Raw genomic sequence first — 25,832 nt, forward strand, 5'->3', positions numbered from 1 at the left:
AGCCATCAGAGCAAACCCTCCGAGTTAAGCCATCAACAGCAGTAGAGGACCAAGAGCTGGAGCCTGTCAAGCTAAATGGTCGAGGGCTTTTGACCCAAATTGAGCAAACTAGCTCCAGTGAGCCCAGAACACCATAGAACATCAAGCCAACAAGGTCAAGGCCAGCAGTGAGATTGAAGCCGTCTCAGGCCTTAATATCTATTCCAGAGTCTCAGTGGTGAAACTGCAGACAAGAAGGAGATCTTGAACGAGCTCCTCCACGTCTTGGCTTCTTGGAGGAATATCTCATGAAGGAAGATGAGGACGAGTGGCTTTGGAGATGTGCTTGGCTGAGCAGAGGGACAGAAGAGAGGAACAGAGTGACAGATGCTTTGAGCCAGGCTGAGGACCAGCTGGAAAGCCGGAGGAGACGTCCTGTCCCCTCAGGGCTTCAAACGGGAGCCAGAAGGCCCGGAGGAGAAGCAGTAAACTGTGGGACTTGAACAGGAGAGCTGTGATGGACAGGAGTGTTCATCTGCAGCAGGAGATTGTGGAAAACAAGGAGGAGGAATCTTGAGTCCAACCAAAAGAAGGAAAACAGCTAGAAGAATAAAGGAGCATTTCTGACAAATTCCTACAGTTCTTCATATTGATTTCAGTTTACATTTTAGTATTGTAAATAGGTTTTGGTTTTGTTTTAATACCAAACTAGACCTTTTTTCTTTTTTTGTTTTAATTAACTATATTATTGCCCTCCACCATCTCATTGTCCCCAGAGTTCCCCATCCCTTTCTGAACCTATTTAGAACCTATTTTAATTAACAAATTACATATTTTTCCACCTTATTTCCCAAATCCAACTCCTTTCTGTTTCTCCCCAAAAGAGGTATACGTGATATTTTCAAAGCAAAGAACTACCTTTATAACTATTACTTCCACAGAGAATTTAAAGTTGTGCCACAGTCAACAGTGTTTTCACCCAGCACTGACGCTGGTAATGATACATAAGTGTTCCCTGATTTCTTGTGTGTTTTGTTTTTTTCAGTTGTTTTTAACCTGCTCGTGTGGTTTTGCTATTTCAGTAGTACTATTATTATTACTTTTTTTTATGTTTTCTGGCCCAGGACACCAGGGCAGTTGTGTGTTTTACCTGATCTATAAACCAGCTGTGAATATACAGTATCTGTAGATCAAAATGTAGACATGTCGTGCTAAAATCGGTGGTGGAAGAAGATCTTTTTCTTTTACTTCAGTAAAAGTAGCTATACAGCACTGTTAAATAAATGTAGCGGGGTAAAAAGAACACTATTTCCCTCAAAAAAAAAAGAATGAAGGAATAAAGTAGCATGAAATACCTACTTAATTACTTTCCACCACTGCAAATGATGTACTGTGTAACGTTTTAATGAAAATACTCTTCCGTTTATGTATTAAGGCTACTGCGTGTGCAAATGGAGTAATGAGATCAAATGATGAAAGTGACCCTGTGTCAAAGAGTCACCAGTTCCTGATTGCTTCCTCTTAGTTATTAAATATAAGTTCAGTACCAGACAAAAGAGATAACACATCTCCTCTCAAGCTGTTGAGCTTCACTCCACCATATGATCTATAAACGAGTCTTGACTGAATGTGTGTAAAATATGAAAACAGGCCCATCATCAAACAAAACTGATGGCTTCCGGCCAGTCTGAATGCATACAGGGAGAGTCAAAATCAGGTTTAATACACTCCAAACCCCAACAGATGTCCAAAGTAATTACCACAATCTGTCACCCAAAGATAAAAATAGGCGATCTTTAAATATTTTGAATTATTAATGGACTGCTGTAGTAATGTCATCAAACGCAGTCGCCTCGAAACTCAATTAGCACTGCAGATATTGGAAGAGAGGATCAAAGAGTCATTTTTACACTCATCTTGTATCACATTTATCACACAATTATAGTTTGTATAAACTGAAATCTCAGCATCCTGTGTTGTTCTACATGGCAAATATAAAAAGGTATTTGATCTTACAAATATGGTCTGACATACAGTATGCTGTATTTGAAAATATACTTAGCTTTTTCAAAGTGAAGCCTGAGGAAATGAATGTATGTGAGCATCCTGGAATGAACACACTTATTTTAAGATATCAGTAAATATAGTGATGAATAAGGTATCTTGAAATAGATTCATATTTCAAATTTCAAATAAATATAAACATAGCTTAAAGCACATGCTCATTCACTTTTCTTCAGAGTTAGATGAGAAGATTGATACCACCCTCATGTGTGTATGCTAAACATGAAGCCAGAGCCAACAGGAGGTTAGCGTAGCTTACCATGAAGACTGGAAGCGGGGACATAAAGGCGAGTGTGGTTACATCTTGTTTTTTTTAATCTGTACACAAATGTAAAAACAAGTTGTGACTTTATGAGGAGTTATGTGCTGGAACTATTTCTTCTCCGTCACCGTGAGGTTGCCAAGCAACAAGTAGAAACTCCTGCTTCCAGCTTCATACTTATAGTGATCAGATATGAGAGTGGTATAAAACTTCTCTTCTCAGCAAGAAAACTAACTTGCATATTTCCCAAAATGCCAAACTCTTCCTTTCAAATGTGCAAGGGAATGAGAATTCTGTATGATTTGGGATTCTGTTATATGCATGTTTAAACATGTGAAACTTAAACAATAAAATGGAATCGGTTTGTTGTTAAAGCAGTCCAAAGAAAACCATGTATCCCCAATTTCTGGATTTTTACGATAAATTGAAGTCTTCCATTATGGTTTAAGAAGATTACTTTACTTCTTAAACTAAATAAACCATTTAAAAACCCATTAGATTAGATTAAAATTCATTGTTACAAAGCTGGAAACAGGGCTGTTCTTAGATCATGAAAAATGGACAGTTTGGAGATACATGTTTTTCACAAGACAAAGAAGCAACAAATGTAGATCTGATTAAAAGATTCAAGGAGGAAGGAAGGAGCCATAAATGTCAATACATGACATGACACATTTAGTATGTATATATCAGTTTATACTGAATAGTGACAAACCGACTCTCTATTCAAGGACTGCTTTATTGTATAACAAACTGCCAAAGTAAAAACAAGATGATTCATGATTTATGATTTTCAACAGGTTCTTATTAATATGGTGTTGGAGTCAATTTGATTTCATTTTGTAGCGAAGTTTAAATAATTACTCTTCTGATTTTATAAAACAAGGAAAACTCCATATCTTAGTTTGTGACTTCTGATAATCTAATTCTCTCTGTCTTAACAAGATGCTCCGCTAGAGACAACATAACCCTGGTTCAAGAAGCTGCAGTGGCAGTGCTGAAGTGTCCTTGAGCAAGTCACTGAATCCCTGCCCACTCCTCTATGAGCTTGACCTCTGACCTCCCTGATGTGGCAAGTGTAGGGAGATTAATCGGGGTCACCAAAGAAAGGGGATCTTACATCAGCACTCTAAGAGCCACCAGCGCACTGAGGATGCTACTGAGCAAAGCTGCTGAGCCACGAGCTGCCCCAGCTCCATTCCTGTCCCTGGTGAACGTGGTGTGAACCACAGGTGCTTCAGTTTGCCCCTGGCAGTGCCTCAGGTCGGCGCCCACGCAGGCAGCGTAGGCCATGGCGTGGGCGATGTAGTTCTGCTCCTGTACGCCCTGGAAAAGGTGGGCCATGGGTCCGCGGGCGAGCACTGCCACATCCTCTCCGCTGTGGGTGGCCGACTCTGTGGGTACGGCAGACAGCTGGACATAGTCTTTAGTTTCTGGAAAAGAGACAGAAATATTAAATTACATGCATTTGGCAGATTCTTTTGTCCCAACCAACTCACAACAAGTGCACTTACATTACATTACAACTGCATGCAACGGTTTCCTTGACTTTATTTTTATATTAACAATGGATCTAATGACTATGTGTATATGAAAGCAGTCAGTCATTGTGATGAACCCACACAGATTATTATTCAACTCTGTTGTTCCCCTCAGCTCAGCACCAAACAGCAGACAGACAGTTAGTGACTAACTGGAGAACATGGTGGAGCAGTTAGCAGCGTGAGAGCCAGATATTTCCTTCAGGAGTTGATGGAGACCAAAAACAGAGCTAAAAGAGTGAATATTGGACTTACAATTCACACTTACACAATTCCCACAAGTCCAAATGTATGCTAATGTTGCACCATGTCTGCTGGATGTGTGAATAGGCAAATTTGCAAGTGTTTGCTAACACGTTCACCATAACAACTTTATAAGGGCAACTGAAGTGTGACCGAATATTTCTTACTAATGCTGAAAAGAAGAGGTGAAATTCTAATCATCCATGTGGGGAAAGTAAAAAGAGGAATACTGCTTTCATTTCTTACTTGAACAGTTACACTCCTTTCTATTGATTTTTTTGTCATATTACCTTGACTGAACTGTCATTTTCTTTCTTGTTTTACAAAAACATAATGCAAATTAAATCAGAAAAAATGTCAGAGAAAGAGAAAGTACAACTGATTATATTATAAGGAAAGGTTACACTGTATTATAGGACATGGATCTTAACACAGTAAGGTGAAATTTAAAGGTCATTCCAATTGTTTTGAAATAGTTTTCTCTTTCCCACTGTGTGTTTCCAGTGTAAAATAAATGAGTAACTTTATAGTACTGACTGTTTAAGGAGTGTTGTAACTGGTCAGGGAATTTGATAAACTGAAGTCTGTGATAGTCCTGTAAGGAAAACGTAGAAATACTGAGCATGTCTTACTAGTGCTGACATTGCGGATGTCTGGGCGCTTGCCGTTGGTGATTTTGTGTCCAGGTCCATTGCCGTACATCAGCGTGGTGAAAGGCAGCATGTCTGTAGCCCATAGCGGAGATTTACCTGGAAAATACAGAAAGACCATCAAACATCATCTTTGATTTATCTTCTCTCTGCCTCAAAGTGCTAAACACATGCACACATGAATAGACACACACACAAGGGGAGGGGTCTCTGATCCCCAGGGTGCTGCAGGAGGTTGTTGAGTATCTCAGTGTTTCTCTCCAGATGAGCCATTAGTCTGGCGAATCTCCCCACTGATGAAGAGCTCAGAGTTTCACAAGCACATTAATCACTGCTGCACCGCTGGGAGGAGGAGGAGGAGGAGGAGGAGGAGGAGGAGGAAGAGGGTAAAATAAAGACATGACAGGAAACAGTAGAAAGGTGGTCACAGCACGACATACCACAAGTAGTAGTCAATACAGGCTCTGAAGGCTGATACAGATGTGTTTGTGGGCTGAATCTTTAAAAGTGAATATTTTCATGCCTAAAAATCCCCGAAATATCATTGTTTTCCCCAGGGTTTTATTCTGGGTGGAAAAATCTCTGAAACAGTATTTAGACCTATACGAGACACTAAAATTCTTCACTAAAAACCAAACAAGAAAAAATCCTGGTAACACTTTAGATTCCAGCCTGTATATTACAGTGTAAATATTTTGTACATACCAGGTGCCAATCAAATACTTACTGGGTACCTACTGGTAAGGAAAAAGTACATGGAGTAAGGGGGTAACAAATTTAGCATTTAGGAGGGACCTAGAAACAAATTACACTGCAAGCATTTAAAGGTGCTATTGATAACATTGATAACATCCAGCCACTAGATGATGCACTCCCCCTGCCCCCTTCCGTTCCATTCCAGTGGTTGCCAGTTCTTTGCACAACCTGCATATTTCATGGTCGAGTGGAGTGAAACTCAGACTCAGTCATATCAAGTGATGAATCTTTCGTGATAGAGTAATGAATTCATGTTGCACCATATAACTATACATTAGTTATAGATTTAGGTTACTTTATGTGGTGGTGTTTCATGTAACGTTATCTATAGTAATCTTAGGATATGGCTAGCTAGCTTTAGGTAACCCTTTTTTCCCCCATCATTTAGTAGGGGCCCTATATTGCAACACTTACCATAAAATGACATTTCAATCATCCTTACACTATAAGACATTAGATAAATATTTACATTTTAATCCAGTCAAAGAGTACAGTACAGAACATTGCAGGGATGCTAGTAAAACCCACAGCGCTCCACATTAGACAGACAGCTACAGTAAAAGTTGACGTTAGCTAGCGTTAGGTCAACACTACGCTAACACTAACATTAGTTGAAGTGTTTTCTTGCTGAAAACAAATCTGTATGATCATGTCAGTAATTTTTTTATATTAATGTGAGTACCGTAGCTGTTGAGCTCAACGCAGCTGGCTACATGGCTAGCTAGCCACAAATACCTCAGCTAAGTGTCTCATAATAAGGCTAACGTTAGACTGCTATATGAGATGACACCCTCAATAACAGTCACGATTTGTGTCTAAACTGTATAATGAGCAGATTTACAGTAGTTCAGTCGAAGGTTAACTTTAATTTACCTTCGACATGACACATTGGTAATATATTGGGATCCCACATCCCCCCGTTCTTAAAGTCTGGTCTGGACGGACCAGTGACTGGTCAATCAACTTGCCCTGCATAAACTTGTACTGGCCCCGGGCCATCGGTTATGTCAGACCCTGGCCCACTTCTAAATTACCTCTGATACGCATCTTCATTATAACGTTACATTGTTTGAGGGAATTATATCATTAGGTAACTGGACACAACAGTCACTAATGCTAACGGAGCTCCTCAGGAGTTGAAGCTGTCATTTTTCTAATTTTGACAATCTAACCGGTGACAACACATTATTTAAGGTAGTAGTTGTTTATTTAGTTTAAATATGCAGAACTGTAACTAACAGAACTGTAACTATACCACATGATACCAACGACATTATACTATTGGCTCACAAGCCTTGTTAGAAGCAGGAGCCAAACGTCAGACATCTCATACAATGATAAACAAAACATTAATTTTGAACACGTAAAATTTTTTAAAATGATTAATTTACAATCAATATATATTTTTTAGGGAAAGTGATACTTTTATTCCGCACCTTTCTAAAATCTCTGTGGATGTATTACTTTTTTTTTTTATATTTGTCTACATAAAAATGTTATCAATATAACCTTTAATTACCTTGTACATATTAAAGCCTTTCAGGGTACAGACAGGGCACCAAAAGGTTTAGCCTATATATACATTACTGTTCCCCACTATTTTCACATCATTTTAAAAACATAATTATTTTTTATAGCTATCGAGGTACACCCTTTTTCCAAGGCTTAGCTGATGATTTATGTAGCAACAATAATGTACACCATCATTATAAAATAAATGATACCATGACTAATTTCATTGCAGTATAGGCACTGTTACCCCAATTTCCCCAGTAACACTATTACTGTACCTTTGGCATTACATAGGTATTCTGTAATTTAAAGAATATTCACAATATCATTTAATTCTATATAAGATATTACCCACTTATTCTATAACCTGCCGTCTTCTACCCCTGTACATACATATTTGTCATATTTGCATGCACAATACCAGGGCACTGAAACTGAAGCAGCTAAATTAAATTCAACCATCATTCATTTTATTATTTACATCTGTGCTACTGTCCTAATGTTAAAATGTCTTCATAATACATAACATGTGCTCTGGTCCATCATATAAAAAGTGAACATCTGACATCTAATATAATACAGGCAAACCAATAAATCAGCTTAACCCTTGATAACACCCTCTGTCCCTCCACAAATGTGTTTGGTTCATCTCAGGTTTTAAGCCTCCAGGTAAAGGAAAGGGAACAGTGATGGAGAGGAGACAGAGAGTTGACGGAAAAGAGGTAAGGAGCAAGTAAGGTCGATAAAGAGACGCTCCAAAGGGAGATTAACAGGCGAGAAAGACCGATAGAGCAAGAAGAACTTAGAGAGAATAATGTAATAGAGAGAGAGAGAGGCGTCGATGTGGATGGTCAGCGACAGGCAGAAGGAAGAGAGATGAGAAGAAAGCGAGGGACAGAAATAGAAAGGCGAGGGAGAGAAAGGCTGCCAGCTATATGTGTTTACCCATGCTGTAATTGCAGGGGAGAGAAGGCAGAGGAAATGTCAAGCTGCTGGTAGCAGAGGCACACTGAAGCTGAAAGGAAGCAGGCAGTGCAAAGAGAGGCATTACACACACACAACAAGCACAAAATGCCACCTTGGGTGTCTATTGTCATGGCATATAAACACACCTGGAGGGAATGGATGGATGGAGCAAAGGATGGAGGGAAGAAAGGAGGCATAGGGTTGAAGTGAGTTGATTTAACCAAATCAATATATTCCATTCTACAAAATAATGAAAGAACTGCATACAGGAAATCAGTTCATAATTACCCAGAATGCTCTGCCCTCGAAATGGGTATCCATTAAAGGTAACAGGATGGGAGTGGTCAGCCATCACTATAGTGAGAGTTTCATGCTCTTTGGTGAGTTCAAGGCCCTTGGCGATGGCGTAGTCAAAAGCAACCGTCTCATGGAGCGCCATGTACGCCCGGCCAGCGTGGTGAGCCTGGTCAATTCGCCCACCTGACCGCAGAGAGAGGGAGGGGTTAATGAGGAGAGATGGTGAAGCTAAGGCTTCTGGTACTGCTTGGTACTTTAAGTGACAGAGAGGACAACTGATTCTGACTTTTTTTATTTTGTCTTAGTTATGTAAAAAACACTGTTCACGAAATCGTTTAAATGTCTGTTATTTTAATGAACAGCATTCAAAGACATAAAAGATCTGAAGACTTTTGACCTGACTTTGACTTGTTCTTACAAACTTGGGACTTGACTTGAGACCTAACTCAAACTTAACTTAAACTTAAATGACTTGTTCTTGTCTCAAATGACTTGAGACTTGACTCAGACTTGTCTTGAAAGACCCGAGACTTGACTCTGACTTGTGCAAATGCAGTAACAGTTGCTTATCATGGGGCAACATGGGGCATTCTTTTGGAGTCATGTTTCTGGCCATCTGACATCTGAATATGAGTCCAATATTCACCCCCTTTTAGCTCTGTTTTGTTCTCTACCACATTGTGAGGAAAATATCTGGCTCTTCACCAGCTAAATGCTACAACATGTTTACCAGCTAGCTTGTCTTGAATGACTTTATACTATACTTGGGCTTGTCTCAAATTAATTGATTAACTGACTTGGACTTGGACTTTAGACTAGATTCGGACTTGTCTGAAATTGCTTGAGACAATTCATTTGATTTGACACTTGACTTTGACCCGTCTCCAGTGACTTAGGACTATAGGTGCCTGAGCAATCGAGCAAGTGGAGCAAATGCATCCCCATTATTCAGTTAGGGGGAGCAAAGTTGTGCTTTTGCTACACCACCTTTTGTCTTTTTGGAAATAAACTTATCATCATACAGTCCCTGCAATCAGGTGATTACATTTAAGCAGCCTACATCAATGATTGTTTTACTATTTTCAGCAACTGACAAAAACAAGTAATAAAAAAATCGCACATTTTTGAACCACCCTTTGAGTGGGTTCGGTTGAACCCGTCGCTGATCGTTTGCCACAGTAAGCTTTGTAAGTCAGTCACAGTCTGTCAATCCACACAGGAGTCTGACTGTTTACAAAGGTGAGAAACATGCCATTTAGCCTGACTGCAATCATGGGCTGAAAATAGAACATAGGAAAAGATAGGCTAGCGTATGTTGAATGAACCTGCTTGGTATGTTGCTAAAATGGTGAACCGATTTGCGATCTGTGGAGATAGGATGTTCATGAAGCAGCCAAATCAAAGAGACGGCTCTTTTAAGTGTAACATACTATTAATAATTTGCATTAGCCCTGTTGATTTCAATATTTTTTGGGATGTAGCGGAGGGTAAACGCACATAAACACTTATCATCTTTTTCAAATGCAACCTTTATATGAGTTTACCATTACCTAACACTGGACAGTTTAGCCAGCGGACATTTATAGTTTATTTTATGTTTTGGAAATTATCCTCTATTGTTACCATAAGTCAGGTTAGGTGGTGTAGAAATGCAGATTTCAAATTTGTTTTAAATTCCATATTTTTTAAGGGGGGAAGACCCACAGCCAATCATGTGTCTTTCCAAGTTTGCTCCCCCATTTTAAAACATAACCAGGCGCCCATGCTGGGGACTACCAAGACTCGAAAGTTGACTCTGACTTGTCTTGACTTGAGACTTGACCCAAACATGTTTTGAATTACTTGAGACTTTACTCTGACTTTAGACTTGACCAAAGTTGACCCTTTGAACAATTAAAAATGCAACGCATTTCCCTTTACATTGTTGGAGGTGAGCAGACAAATTATTTAATATAGAAGAGAGTCTAAAAAATATCACTTGGAATAAAACATAAAATTGGGGAAGGGGACCCACTTTCTTTAGCAGAGAATTTTAAATCAACCCTCTTGCTGAGGGTAAGGGGTAACGCTCATGTCCTCTCCACCAGCTATATTGGAAAGTGAAGTAGACGCCGGTTAATAAGTTGTGGTCTCAGTGAGCTGTCAGTGATTGGGTGCACCATATGCCTGCTTCTATTTATACATTTGCCTGTTATTTTAAAGTCATTGTGAAGACACTCAGTAGCACCATGGAGTCCCCAGGCGGCTGCCTCAGATTAAAGGAGAGATGGATGAGGAGGTCGGTGAGGCAGCCGTGTGGAACAGAAACACGTCAGCCAAAAACACTCCGCTAGCACACACTGCGGCAAACTCATTGAGCTGTATGCAGAATCAATGTCAAATCACCGGATCCACTGCAGGTACACACTGTTCTCTAACATGGTGTATTCTGGAGGTTGTCGCTACTGCAGATACCATGACGATCACTTCAAACAAACTCAATATCAGTGCTGAAGTCGCTATAATATAAATGTAAACACATACCGATGTTTTAGCAAACCACAACAATTATCAGTGTAGTAATTTAATTGCCACTTGGTCCCCCTTTGTGATTCTAACAGGATCAATGATTCAATTGATCCACCTAGACCAGCCACGTGTTTTTTCCCTATTTCTAGCAGATCCGCCACCTCTCTGGGGATTTCATTATCCAACCTTTGTCTGATTAAGTGATGGGGAGTGTATGGACAGTGGGTGAAGCTGTTGTCCTCACCCTCCACTAGCAGGAAGAAGCCTTTAGGGTTTTTCTGGAGGATGCGGATGGCCTTTTCTGTAGTCTCGACGAGGGATGGATCCATGTTTGGATCCCTCTCCGCCTCAAAGCGCAGATCACCAGGTTCAAACAGAGCTGGGGGGAGAGAAGGACAGGTCAAATAAAAAGATGCAACAACTATACTTTTTAATTTAAAAATATGGTATGCCAGTTTTATCAGCCTGGAGGTGAAGTGGATAGGAAAGTCCTATCTTCCGCCTACTGCTACTATTTTCAGCACACAAGGAAGTGATAAACCACAGTGTAAGGGTAAAATCCAGATTCTTTACAGCAGCAAGTGAGCTGAGTCCAGAAAAAGTATGATTGAATCTCTACATTTCCTCCACACCATCACACACCACAAAGAAGACACTGAGTTTACTGACATCATGATACTGTACATCAAACCGACAATTCCTCCTGTCCAGCTTCAGATATTTCCCTCAGGACTTGTTAGAGACCAAAACGGAGCAAAAAGGAGAGTGAATATTGGACTCACATTTATATCACACAAATATGTGGTAACCAAACCAGGTTATTGTTCTGGTTTGTCAAAACAGGAAAAGCACAGGTGTAATGCATAACCTTAATAATGTCTGCATTCCAGGATTCAACGTTAAGGATTTTTTGCCCAGTCGGGCAAGTGGGACAGAAATCTAGTTGCCTGAAGTAAATTTTTACTTGCTCCTATACAAATTATTTTATTAATTAGTGGTTATCAAATAACAACAAAAACTGAAGTTATTTGTCATTTTCTCGTGAGTACGGATGGGTATCGATAGGATTTTATTGATACTGCTATTCTTATTGATGATCTTATCAGTTCTATTTCATTACTAAATAATTGCTTTTTAAAAAATATTTTATTTAAATAAAGAATAAATTCAGAACAGATTAGAATGGAATATTTTAAATATAACTAATAATATAAACATTGTTTCTAGAGCAGCAACAGTGTTTACAACAGCAAAGTCACTATATAAACTCAATAATATCTCACTGGAAACCAATCTAAAATGTTAATAAAATAAATCATATTCAAAATACAGAGTGATGTCTGTGTTCTTCATTCTTTCTAAACATCAGTCAGTATCAGCCCCTCCTCCTGTCCTCTGTCCTCCTCCCTCTGCTGCTGCTGTGATTCACTGCAGGTAAGTTACCTGGTAGAGGTAGGAGGGGCTGCTTTGTCTCAGTAAGTTTACAAGAATTTGCCAAATTTTAAGATTCGTGGCAAACTAAGATAAACAGTTAGACTACATACAGACAGCTTCGTTTTAGCTTGTTTGTAACAATTCACTACTAGCCGAGCTAGCACGCTGTGCTTGTGTAAAACACGAGAGACTGCGGACAGAGCAGTTTAAAATGTTGCTTTCTACATGACATGGTTATGCTTGTTGAACAGAGTTTTTTACTCACAGAGGTTTTATTGCACTTACAGTAACGAGCTTTGTTGTCAACTCGAGTAATCTCCTGTCTGATCTGCAGACCGCTGTGCTCCGTGTGTGGGTGTGTGTGTGGCCCAATTTAAATATTTGCAAGATCAAACGAACCATTTACATATTTACAACCTGTAGTAACATCTTAATCCAGAGAAAAAGAGTGAGAAAGAAGCACAAACGAACTATTTACATATTTACAAGCTATAACATCCTGATCCAGAGATCTGGAGAGAAAGAGTGAAGCTGCCCCACACACCACACACTGACTGCCTGCGCACAGCACAAGAGGAGAGGAAGAGAGACACTGTTGGCAGAAGAGCCACAATGGGAATGAACTACAGTATAATATATTTTTAATATATTTCTCACCTTTTCCCTGATGGTCTGAATAAGTCACTAATTGCTTTTTAAAATAAGTTGTTAAGTAGTATCTTGAGTTAGAGTTGCTTCACAAGATAAAGTTAGGAAAATGTACTTTTCTTGCCAAGAGTTAGATGAGAAAATCAATACCACTCATATGTCTGTACCATAAATATGAAGCTAATGACTAGAAACAGTAACTTTTTTGTACAGTCCGTAAAAAAAAAAAAAGATTAAACAAACAAGTTCTAACATGTTAGTGAGCTTTAGAGGTGCTGGTAGTCGCTGGTCCCTATGGACTGAGCCAGGCTAACTGTTTCCCCCTGTTTCCAGTCATGATGCTAGCTAAGCTAACCGGCTGCTGGTTCCAGCTTCATATCAAATGGACAGGCATGAGAGTGGTATCGATCTTCTCATCTAACTCTGCAAGAAAGTGATTAAGCGTACAGTCCCATGCAGTCACTGTGATATACTATGAATACAGCAATCATAATAATATGAAATTAACAGCTAAATGTTGATGTCATCATGTCTGTTATAGTAAACAGAACTGGGTACTGACCACAGATTTAATAAGAGACTCATGCTGTGAATGTTTTTGCACCTTGAAAACATTTTGTAGGTCAGGTACAGTGGTTTGAGATAAAACATTAGTAGTGTACTCAAGACTGACATCACTAATACAGGATGAAATGAGTAAGCTGGTGAGTGAACCAAGGACAGTACAGGTCTGTTGATGTTGTGTTCTTCGAGGATCTGATGGGAGTGCTTTGCTTTCATACTGCTCTGCTTGAAAGAAAAGCATAAGAAGGCAAAGAGAGGTAAAACAACAACAACTCACCCATGAGGTAGTCTGTAGTTTCAGGGTCAACAGCATTGAAATCAGTTTTATTCCACACATAGTGGGCTATCTGTGTGACACACAAGACATAAACCTTCACACACTGAGTGGGAGGAAGAAAGTAAAAGTAACTGTGCTTGTTGTGAGTCACCTCATGAGCTTTTCTTTGCTGTATGAGTCACGTTCTAGTGTACACTGTCCTCATAGTTTTCTCACCTGACAGTGTTTTGTTTACAATTTGTGAATTAATGTGTAGCAATTTTAAAAATCCATGACATGTTATTGTTAAATTATCTGTGATACACTGATATCAATATTGCATAAAAAGACAAAAAAAGCTGAGAATTTTACACTCTATAAGCAACTGAATATCTTTAAAATGTGGTCATTATTTAGGAATACCAAAGTAGAAAGTCATTATGATGATTAAATTGTCAAACAGCTCCTTTCATTAAGTGTTTTGCATGTAAACATGTGTGGTAGTCAGGAATGACACACTTGCTTAACAATTAACAAAAATGTATGCACTTATGAAAATGGCATTTATGTTTGTTTCATGCATTAATGTGAGGAAGGTCAGAGTCTCCTCATCGCTCCACACAGATCTGATGTTTTCATCTCTTCAGTGGAGTGGAAGCTTCAGTGGACGTTTAAGTCACATGTCACAGATTTATTGATGCTGATACTGCAACCATATTAATATTATTAATATTAAACGTCATGACTAAATGTCATCATTTAGTGGCATAAAGTTATTGAAAAACTCAATTAGCTCAAATGTTAGCTAATTGTCTGCTTTACAACTGCAGACATTGTGTCGTACAGTAGTAGTAGTCCTCCAAGAAGATCAACCACACAACAACAAACCAAGAACACTAATACCAGAGTGCACTGTTACATCACAATTGGGGTGGGGCCAGATTGAGCAGCAAGGTGAAAAGTTCACACACTAGATGGCAGCAGAGCTTTTACTCTGGGTGTAGTTACTCTTTGAGGGAGATATCCTAAGCCCTGCTATTTAAAAAACATGAAAATGTACATGTTCTTAAGTGTTCTGATTTCACACCTTGTTGCCTTCCAGTTCCCATTATTTTATAATTTTGCAACCTCCCTTTGTATGAGACTCCTCTCTAAAGCTGTTGCTATAATTGAGGCTGTTTTCTTGGTCACTGTGTCTGTTTAAACAGAAGTGGTACCTTTCCAATTTTCATGCTCTGCCACTCAGCAATGAGGTTGCGTCCGTCTTTTCTTTTGCCCCTGGAGGAGTAATCCCTGGGGTATTCTGGGTCCTTGGTGCCCCTAGGGGTCATGTACTTTCTACCACCACCAATGATCACCTGGAAACACACACACATTCAAATGTAATTTAACCATTCTAAAACAGATTACAATTGTTAAAAGCTAATGATATATTTAAGATCTGAGTTACGGAGAACCTTACATCTATGTCAGTGTTTTTGAGGAGCTGGGAGGCGATGTCGGTGCAGCCGTCCCTCTTGGCAGCATCAGGCATGTCAGCGTCACTGTACCACTTCCTGCTGGCGCTGTGGGCGTAGCTGGTTGCTGGGGTGGCATGTTGCACCCGCGTGGTTGTTACAATGCCGACAGACTTGCCTAAAAGATTGATTTGTTCCATTCTTAACATGTTGTAGATGTGTATGTACAGAATATCTAACTCTGCTGTATGTTTGTGTAATATATGAACAGCTTTCAAGCTGAAGTGTGAGTAGCTGGCAGGGTGATGGTTGAGCCATTAATCAACAACTTTCTCAATCCCCTGCAGATACTGTATATTATGATTCATATAAGTCACAGTGGCAGAAAACTATATACTCCAGGGACACTGACATGAACAGGCTGGAAGCAACATGCAGACTGCAACAGTTTTCACTGGGATTGAAAGATGCTACAATCAAATAAATATACATATATACATATAAATATACATATATACATATACATACATATATATGTTTTATGTTTGTTCCAATTAAAGCTATGATTATTTAATGCTACTGAGTAAATATTCAAACCCACATTGCATGCTCTTACTATATGAATGAAAATTCGAGATGTCGTATGCATCCTTTTATGCATATATATGGTATCTTTGGAATCCCTGAGATGTTATCAAGAATTTAGGATAAAGATTTGCGGGTTTGAAAAATGCTTCACCGTGCAACACAATGAATAATGAATTATAAGTGTAGCTGAAGAGCTTAAAGTTACTCTTTAAATAACTGGTTCTAGAGCCACAACAATTAGTCGATTAATCGATTAGTTGAATGACAGAAAACTAATCCACAACAATTTTGATGACGAATTTTTTTTAAGCAAAAGTGTTCCAGGCTCTCAAATATGAATATTTGCTGGTTCTTTAAGTCTATGATAGTAAACTGAAAATCTGACTATCTTTTGGATAAGATGTCACCATGGAAACGTCACCATGGGCTCTGGGAACTTGTGATGGGCATTTTCACAATTACAGACTAAACAATTAATCAATTAATCTAGAAAATAATGGTAAATGTATCCAATGAAAATAATAATCTAATTGGTTCACAATTAGAATTTCGCTGCACTTCAACAAAGAAGTGATATTCCCTTTTCAGGTTGTTCCATTTTAAAAGTTTAATAGACTTTATTTCAGAAGAAAAAAAAGCAAAGATTTGAGAAAAGTCAGAAAAAAAAGCAAAGATTTGAGAAAAGTCAGAAAAAATAAACACAATTTAGTGTCGCAAAACGTTTCTTCTTTCCTGTTTTGCAAATCATCTTGTGGCACCTCAGATTTATCTTGCAACTCCTAGGTCCCGGCCCCCAGGTTGGGAACCACTGGTTTAAAGGTCCTGTGTGTAGGATTTGCAACCATTTGAATACCGCTCGCCTCACCCTCCCCTTCCAAGCGTGTAGGAGAAACTACGGTGGCCGAGAAACTCGCGAAAAATGTGAAAGGCCCTATCCAGGGCCAGTGTTTGGTTTGTCCGTTCTGGGCTACTGTAGAAACATGGCGGTGCAACATGGCGACCTCTGTGGAAGGGGCCCCGCTCCCTATGTAGACATAAACGGCTTATTCTAAGGTAATTAAATCACAACGATTCTTATTTTCAGACGATTATACACTAATGAAAACTTACTTATGGATATTATATTCCATTTCTGCCAATAGCTCCTCGTAAATTTGACATACTGGTCCTTTAATACTGGTCCTATCTTGCAACATAAAGGGTGTTATTAGAGCCACTTGAGGACTTTACTGTAAGGACCATTTTTCAAATTGATATGTTTTTATGACATCAAATGCTAGAAATAACTTCCTTGTACTATATAACACATACACACATTCACACACCTGTGTGTCAGCCTCCGGTGCTGTGCTGGGGTCAGGGCCATGGCACGCTGTGTGTGTGTTATGAGATATTTATGGCCGTTGATAACACTGGAACATGATAAGAGTCAAGGTGCTTCCCTGTGCAGCACATTACCCCGCAGAGCAACCTGCGGCCGCAGGCTGCTGTTGCTCCCAACTCGTGGTGGCCCCTGTAATACCGCTCTGGCGGGGCGCAGCGGCTCACAGCAGAGCACTCAGCTGTAAAATCGAGTTTCACTGAGGCTGTATAAGACCTGAGGGATTTTCTTTTGTCAGGAGCCAGAACTAAAGTATGGCACGGCAGAGCTGTGTCAGGTATATGCCTGCTCAGCAACAAAGAGTTGTTAGTTCATCCTTTTCACTGGAATTTAGAATTTTGGCATTTAGAGTAGTATAATGGTCTGACTAGTCAAACAATGAATTCATGAATAAGTTCTCTTTCTACTGGTTACAGTGACTGTACTGAAGAAAAACCAAGACGCATCCTAAAATCATTCCATTAAACATCTTTCATACATTTACGTATTATCTTGTATTATGTAAACATTACAATAATGTTGTTGTCTGGGTTTTCTTCTACTATCACTTTGTGGTATCTTCTTGCTTTTACTTTGTGACCAATTGGTATGACTACTGTATATAAAGCACACTGATGACGTTTTTTTCACCGAAGTTTGGTTTCTTTAACCAATATGTATCTTTTTCTCTTGTCCTAAGTCAGTCAGTCAGTAGGGAGTGATGCATCCGTCCCGCCAATGTCATTTTCAGTCACCATGAAAGCTGAGGAGCTTTTGAGAAGCAGTTTTTGACATCAGTTGAATAAATATGCTGATTTAAGAGTTTTTATTTCTGCAAGTTGACCAACAAACTGTACAGCTCCATCAATTTCAACCACATTTGTGAATTCTTTTCTGTTGCCATTTTTCTGGCGCTGGCATAGGAAGACAGCATGCCCATCCTTAATCTCAGGGGGGCAGTTCATTCTCCATCAAATCAAATGTAATCTCCATCAAATCGAAAACTTTGTGAAACAGTGAGTAGTACTAGCTTCATGCTCGAACAGCACTTAAATATCATCTTTAATAGAATCCACCTCAAGTCTGGACAACTCTTGTTTTCAACACCACCCCCTTTAATAGACTGTTCTAAAAAAGAAACAAAGGTTATCACTACCATTAGACTATCACTGTGACAAAAATGTCACCATTTCAAAACTCACAGAAAAATGTGTGAGTAGGGAGCAGGAATGAGTACGGCTCTCCCCTTGCTTGCTTAGTTAACTCTCTTAGAATTACAAAAACTTAATATAAAATAATAAACAAATAATAATAAAGCATGGTACAATATTCTTTTATTTTATTTTCTAAGCACTGTTTTTTTTTTTTTACACTGTACTGTGGTGGCTTACCAGCGTCTTTGGCCCACTTCAGGATGGACGTGACCTCGTTGCCCTTCTGAGACTTGCAGACTCCGTTGCGAGCTGCTGCACTAACTCCGATGGTGTTCAGGTTGGTTTTCACTCCACACAGATAGGCTGTGGCTGTGGCTGCACTGTCTGGAATCTGGAAGTCCACACTGTAGGTCTGCACGACACACACACACACACACACACAAAGATGAGCTCGAATAAAATATACTGTTGGACATAATGAGCTTAAACTTTAATGTTCCCTGTGTAGAAGATTGCTCTTTGCTCAGAAAATAATAAGTTAAAAAGAAAAAAGAAAAATTAAATATAATAAGAAATGAGCAAATGGGGCAACATAATAAGCAACAATTACAGAACTGTAACCTATAATGTAAAAGGAGTCATAACAATGAACAGCAAATTCATCTTTTAAATATCTTCTTACACTTTTTTTTAATCAACTCTCTTGTTTGTTTTTTGACGAATTAATTTGTTCACCTTAAATTACTGTCTAGCCTGTATGACTGTATGACTGAATCTTTTCAGCGTTATCTTGTTTTTACAGTGTGTTATCTTTGTAAAACATTTGACAGTCTCTTATTGAAAAGCAATAAAATTAATTATTATTTTAATAAAAAACAGCATATATGCAGAGTGTGCAGAATAATGGCAGGAGTGTAAATTGAGACGGAAATAATGCGTTGTGTAATAATGATTATAATTAATTATATGTATATATTGTAAAGTGCATAAAAACTTTATTTTGATTGCAGTTGATATTTCATATGGATTAACTGTATCTTTGTTTCGCTAGGTGTCTGTCCGTCATGCAGCTACTGCAGTTTGTCTTGGTTTTTAGCTCGCTTTTGTAGTTATGGCAAATTTTACATACAATACAATACAATACAATACAATTTTAACGTTCTATATGGTAGTCTTACAGTTGGCAGCAAGTCAGATTCAGATCTCAACTCAATTTGGACCTATGTAACTATATAGGTACTGCATTTTGTCTTTGTACGGCAGAACAGAAGAAGATTTAGAAGATTAATTTACTTTCACTCAATTTTTTACACACATAGACCAGAAATACAACCACACACACACACACACTCATAGACATGCAAATGTGGAGAGAATGTGGTGTGATGGGCTGCCACGTAGCGTTGGAGCAGTTAGGGGCTCGGTGCCTTGCTCAAGGGCACTTCGGCAGTACTCAAAAGGTGAACTGGCACCTCTCCATCTACCAGTCCACACTCCATACTGTGGTCTACTGCTGCCCCTATTACATTGAATGCATGACTAAACACAGATTCATGTTCATATCTACTGTAAATGCATACACAGATCCATTGTACAAGTTCCCACATGTAGCCTACTTACACATCTGTGTAAAGTTGAGTTGAGTAACTAAACTCCATCTACATACAGTATAGGCATCATAATTTGATATTATATGCATAAATCTGTATATCTGTTTATTCATCGATTTGAGTGTGTGTGTGTGTGTGTGTGTGTGTGTGTGTGTGTGTGTGTGTGTGTGTACCTTAGCTAGTCCCACATTAGGGAAGGTGTCCATGGTCATCACTGTCTCCTCTCCAGTCTGGTTCTGCAGCTGTCCCTTGAGGATACGAGCCGCCGTGTAGGTTGTGATTCCCATACCTGGCGCACACAACACACAACACACACACACACACACACACACACACACACACACACACACACACGTCTTCTATACATTCCAGCCTTGATAAACTCCTAACTAATTCCTCTACTATGATTGAAATGTCTCTCTATAGTGTGTTCTTGCTGTAGGCTAAAGACCAAAGTCTCTCTGTGCTCTCTTCTTCTATTTTTTGCGCAGCACATTGGTGAAACAGACAGGAAACAGGGGATATAATGCCCACAATTATAAAAAAGTAGGTCAGACACTAATTCCTGATTCTGCTTGTCTTACCTTTTCAGCCAGCCAAGACCGTGTAGTGTCATTAGAGTGAGAAAATGACTGTGTTGTGTAACCTACCATCTCCAAGGAAAAACAGGATGTTCTTGGCCACATTGGTGTTAAGCTTCCTGTCCAACGCTGACTGCAAAGTCTTCCGGGCCTGTGACCTCCAGAACTCCGGGTTCTCCTCCCCAACTATAGGCGAACACACAGATCAGACTGGTTTTGGTGCAAAACTAATGGTACTACTGCATGGAAACTGTGGTACTGGTATGTTGTTTTTTTAAAAGTCAGATCAGTCAAACGCTACTTTGGGGGAAGGTTTGTACCAAAAGAACAACAAGCAACTACAGCACAAAAGCTGCAGATGAAAGCCCAATAGGTGCTTTTAGGTAATCATGTATCTCAATACAGGTATAAGTTTTCTTTGAACAAACTTCAATCTTAAATGTGACTGATACAGAGAGTCAAAGAGCCATTCTGTGCATAAAAAACTCTTTTCTTTAAACCCAGTTGACTGCTCTTTGTTCAGGCCTTTTGGGACTCGAATGTGTGTGTATTAGCATGTTTGTTTGTAGCTGTCATATCGCACTGACATGCTCTCTTATCTACCACAGTACATCTCTCTGTGCTGTAACAGGTAGTTTGATACAGTATTCCACTAACAAGCAGCAGTTGCTGATAGCAGCCAGTTGCACAACTCCACAAGTACTGAGTGTGCTGATTTAAAAAGTTTGTAAGCCCCTTACAAAACAAGGAAAGTGTACAAAAAGAGTAAATGATTGTAAAGGATGAAAGGAAAGGTGGAAGCTGAGGAATCATTAAGGGGAAAAGGGAGACTGAAACAAGGGTAAAAACAGAGCGCAGAGCGAAAAGCAAGTAAGCTCTGAATGGGTGGTGATTAAGTTTTAAAACAGCACACAGAAAAATAGAACAGAAGTATGACTCCAGGGTAAAAATGTGAGGATCATACATCAAGCTCAACATTTTCAGGCCTCTGTGATCTTAAGGAAAAATCTGCTGGTTTGTGTGTAAGCAAGAGAAGGCGGGAAAACTAGAAAAGGCTACATTTTCTGAAGAACATTTTTGTACGATTGGATGTGCATTCACGGCTGAAAATCTGCAGTTGAAACACTGAAATAGTTGAAATACTGAAGTTGTAGTTGAAATGGTAACCAAAATACAAAAACTGAAAGCAGTTGAAATAGCCATTCAAGTGGAAGTGCTAAAAGAAAGTTAAGTCAGCTGAAGTGTACTGTATGCACTGAAAGCAGTTGGAGTAAATTGCATGAATACCATGAACACTGGAATTTGTGGGATAGAGGTTGTTTTTCAAAGGTGAAGATCCAAGACCTGAAAGGGTTTGAAGTGTCCATCGAAGTGTATGCATTGAAAGGTGTTAAGATGTACGTCACTTGAAGAAAAAGAGATAATGCAGTTAAACTGTCAGTTGATTTGTAAGTGTAAGTTAATGAGACATAGAGACACAGAGCATAAAACGCAAACTGAGATTACAGAAAAACTATGAAAGGCAGGAAAAAGCCTAACTAGTTGGATAAAGTACAAAGGGTGGATAATGGTTTAAAGTTTGAATGAAGTTTCTAGTTGAAAGGGTTTGAAGAGGCAGATTAGAAGCACAGATTCTAAATGAGCTGAACATTTTTAAGTGTGACTAAAACTTCCAGAGAAAAGCTTAAGGATGTTGGAACCTCGCATTAGAAGAAGCTGAAGAATAACAAAGATAAAACATTTAAGAGTCGCTGAAGTTAGACTTCTTTTTTTCTTACTTTTGGCATTAGATGATCCACATGCTACCAGCAGAAAGAGAGCCAAGATGGCCACTCTTGTCAACCCCATGGCCGCGTTCAGGCTGGAGAAGCGCTCCTCTAACCTTCCCAAAGATCACCTCCTCCACTGAGATAATGCTTGTCTCCAATCACACCGGCTGCCAAAGATCTTTAACAGCATGTCATAAATGCATAATGAACCATAGGCCTTTGGAGAATGTATGACCTCTGTGCTTAAAGACTGTGTAGTGGTTGGGATGGAGTAAAAAATAGGTAGAAAAAAAGGTAGGCACATATGACTAAATGACTAAAATAGTAAATAGAGTTGAGATTTTGTGATATATGTCTATTTGATCCAGTAAACAGTATTTGATAAACAGTTAAAATCTAAGGAATTAATTATTGACAGTAGTTAAAGCTTTAATGATAGTGTTTAATGATCGAGTTTATTTAGGGCATTATTTATGACGCTGTGCTAAAGATCAAGGGAATGGTAATGAATGTACCAAACAGCTATGGAAGGAGTGTGTCTTTGTGTGTGTGTGTGTGATTTCTAATCATAAATGGGCTGTATCTGAAAGATAATGCAGTGAGCAGGGGATACAGTTATGTAAGTTAGAAAGACAGTCCACTGGGACAGAGCTGAATGGCAAAAACACTCAGCCATCTATTTTCCAATGAATACATTAGCAAGAAGAAGAATATTTGTATCGGCAAGCATGTTTTCTTTGATTGCATGTCCAAAATGTCTCCATCGCTGACAGTGATAGAATAAGAGGTAACATGGCAACTGATGCAAAAGCGTGTTTTACTTCTTATTCAACGGGTAGCATGCGTCACGCTGATAATGGGACATTTATCAGAGCTAATTTAAACACCTAATGTTCCCAATGAGTTCACTGATTAGCCTTGGCATTTTGTGGGTAGGCCATTGATGACGATGACTTTGTTCATTTGTTAATATACAAAATGGGTTAAACACCATGAATTATCTGGGGATTATGTATTTTTCTTACCACTGCCAATGGAAGCAGGTAGATCTAGTAAAAGGATAAAAATTACATGTGGAAAGGGATTCAATACTGTATGTGGGCGTCTCTTAGGTGTGACCCTCATTCATAATGGAGAGAAAGGAAAATAATGTAGAAGACATTAAAAAAACAACAAATGTGAGTTCCAGAAGGAGGAACTGGGAGCTCAGCCTCAAAAATATGAATCGCCGTAGAAAAAAGGTGATACACCATCAAAGCAGGCAGTCTCTGCAGCTTTGTATTTTAATATGAGACATGAAAGACCCAGGACCACACGCCCCATAAAATTCATGAATGTTATTCAATTAAAACCTCACCTCCTTGCTGTGTCTTTGAAACAATTTGTTTTTAACAAATTTCTGGTGTCAAAATTGCTAGAAAATCTTTGCTTTCTAATGTTGTCTTCCAAAATGTTTATTAAGTAAGTAGAGACTCTGGGTATGTAGGAGTATTGCATTTTCATGGTATGCAGGTAGTACGTAATGCTTTCTTTTCCTCTTTGGCTTCATGGTGGCACCGTCGTGGCACCGATACTATTGACAAACGCAGACATAAGGATAAAGAAGTTCTTTTTTTGTTAACTTACTGCCGAGTGATAAATCAGATCATTCAGAAGCAGACTTTGAGCATGAGTATGACGAGGCTAGCTCAGAGAATATGAACTTGACTGCAAAACAGTGGACCACTGCACGCACGGCACACAAACATGTTGCAATCACCACAAGACGATGAATGTGATTTGTAATTACTGTGCTGACTAATTTTTGTTTGGTGACTTCATTGAGCAGTGACAGTAGCCCACGTTAACATTAAAATAATATATTGAATATATCGCTGTATTGAAAGCATTTTGAAGTGAAAAAAAAAGCAAATAAATGCCAAGTTTTGTGGTTTATAATTGTGAATACTGTTAATAATGTTTTGAAAGGTTTTCAAGTAATGTGTTTAAATTTTAGATCAACCTCTGCCACATAAGTAACAGGTCTCTAATGCCACAAGTATGTGGACATTTTTGGCAAAACACCCATCCATTTAAAAGTTAACAAGATTGGCGCTCTACAGCCATACTGGCAGCTCTGAGGCTGTCCTTCTGCCACTTTGAGCTAAATGCTAACATGTTCACAACGACAACGCTAACATGCTGATGTTAAGCAGGTATGTTTACCATGTCACCCATGTTAGTTGAGCGTGTTAGCATGCTAACACATTAGTACTCAACACAAACAGCTGAGGATGATGGGACTGTCATTAGTTTTGCAGGTAGGCCTATTTGGTCATAAACCAAAGTATTGGGCAAATTAAAATTTTGATCTGATGATACAAGGTAATATTTTACAACACACACAACGAAATGACTTTGCAGTCCCTTCATGCTACACACATAGAACATAACAGATATTTAAATTCATATTAAAATAGGGTAACATATAAAATAAAACAATATATACAGTTATTTATATATACTTTACACCCAGGAAATAATTCTGCAGTGCTTTTTCTGAATTTGGTCTAGTGGAATGTAAACAGCGGATAGAGATGGTGATGATGATGATATGGTTTTCATCTTCATATAAAAAGTTCAACATTTGGGAAACAGTGTCCGTCCACTTTGCCTGCGTTTGAGCACCAAGCATCATCGATGTAAACACGGAGTCCTCCTTTCATCTTGCCGGAGTTTTGCGCTCTGTCATACGGTCCGCCCGTCGAGTGCTTGATCCGGGATAGCGCTAAAGTAAAAGTCAGAGGATTTTAAGGGGTTATTAGGACTCATCAGCTGGGGACCATGACTGTCTGTACAAATGTCATGGCAATCCATCCAGTAGTTTTTAAGATATTTCAATCTGGCCCAAAGCGGTGAACCAATAGAACAACAATGCAGAGCCATGCTGCTGGCGTGGCTAACATGTCAGGTTTCCCTGTAATGTTGCTCTGTGTTCATAGTTTGGTCACCTTCATTCACACACTAGAGTAATACACATATCAGCCATCAGTCAGTGTGATGATGTTGGGTGTGGGGGCTTCACCACAGTGGAAACCATTCAAGATATCTGCACATGTCACTAAGCCATATTTACAAATTAAGACATTGCCTCATAGAAATGAGTTTTCCATTCATCTTTTAACACCCAAAACAAAGAAACCACACAAAAGCATTTTATTTCTGAACACAGATAATGGGAGTACTAAAAATGGTCACAGTTTGCTCCTCAGTCCCGCTCTTCAGCCACATTCCCACTTCCTCAAACACATTCATTGCCATTCTCGTCCTCTTTACCAGATGCCCTTTTACTTTTTCTCCTGTCCCAGTTATCTCACGCCCACATTCAGCCACTCCCTCCTGCCCTGCAATAGCCCCTTTCCCTCCTCTCCCCATCTCCTGACTGTCCCATCCATCTACACACCTGTTACCACTCGCCTTCATCAGCCCTGCAGTTACTTGGCCTACTCTGCCCACTCCTCACCAGCCACTCACCATATATACTGGTTCACTTACTTTGTTTTTTGGTCAGTTTGTCCCAGTTGCAATGTTGGCTCTTGTTTTTGTTTTCTGCCATTTGGACGTGTATCTACCTGTACCTGCATGTAAGCTTCC

General features: G+C 39.2%; 1 protein-coding gene across 1 annotated transcript; it reads right to left on the reverse strand.

Annotated features, from left to right (window-relative positions):
* Nucleotides 1-2,984: 2,984 nt before the first annotated feature.
* alp3 (alkaline phosphatase 3) lies at nucleotides 2,985-22,366 on the reverse strand. The gene is made up of 11 exons (XM_044203174.1): nucleotides 22,209-22,366; nucleotides 20,500-20,616; nucleotides 20,023-20,138; nucleotides 18,477-18,651; nucleotides 15,143-15,315; nucleotides 14,898-15,038; nucleotides 13,702-13,771; nucleotides 11,023-11,157; nucleotides 8,262-8,453; nucleotides 4,722-4,838; nucleotides 2,985-3,738 (listed from the first exon to the last, which is right to left on the reverse strand). The coding sequence occupies exons 1-11, from the start codon at nucleotides 22,276-22,278 to the stop codon at nucleotides 3,422-3,424; spliced, it is 1,623 nt and encodes a 540-aa protein (XP_044059109.1). The 5' UTR covers nucleotides 22,279-22,366; the 3' UTR covers nucleotides 2,985-3,421.
* Nucleotides 22,367-25,832: the final 3,466 nt, after the last annotated feature.

The sequence above is a fragment of the Siniperca chuatsi genome, linkage group LG7 (assembly GCF_020085105.1).
Source record: "Siniperca chuatsi isolate FFG_IHB_CAS linkage group LG7, ASM2008510v1, whole genome shotgun sequence".
Lineage (NCBI taxonomy): Eukaryota > Metazoa > Chordata > Actinopteri > Centrarchiformes > Sinipercidae > Siniperca > Siniperca chuatsi.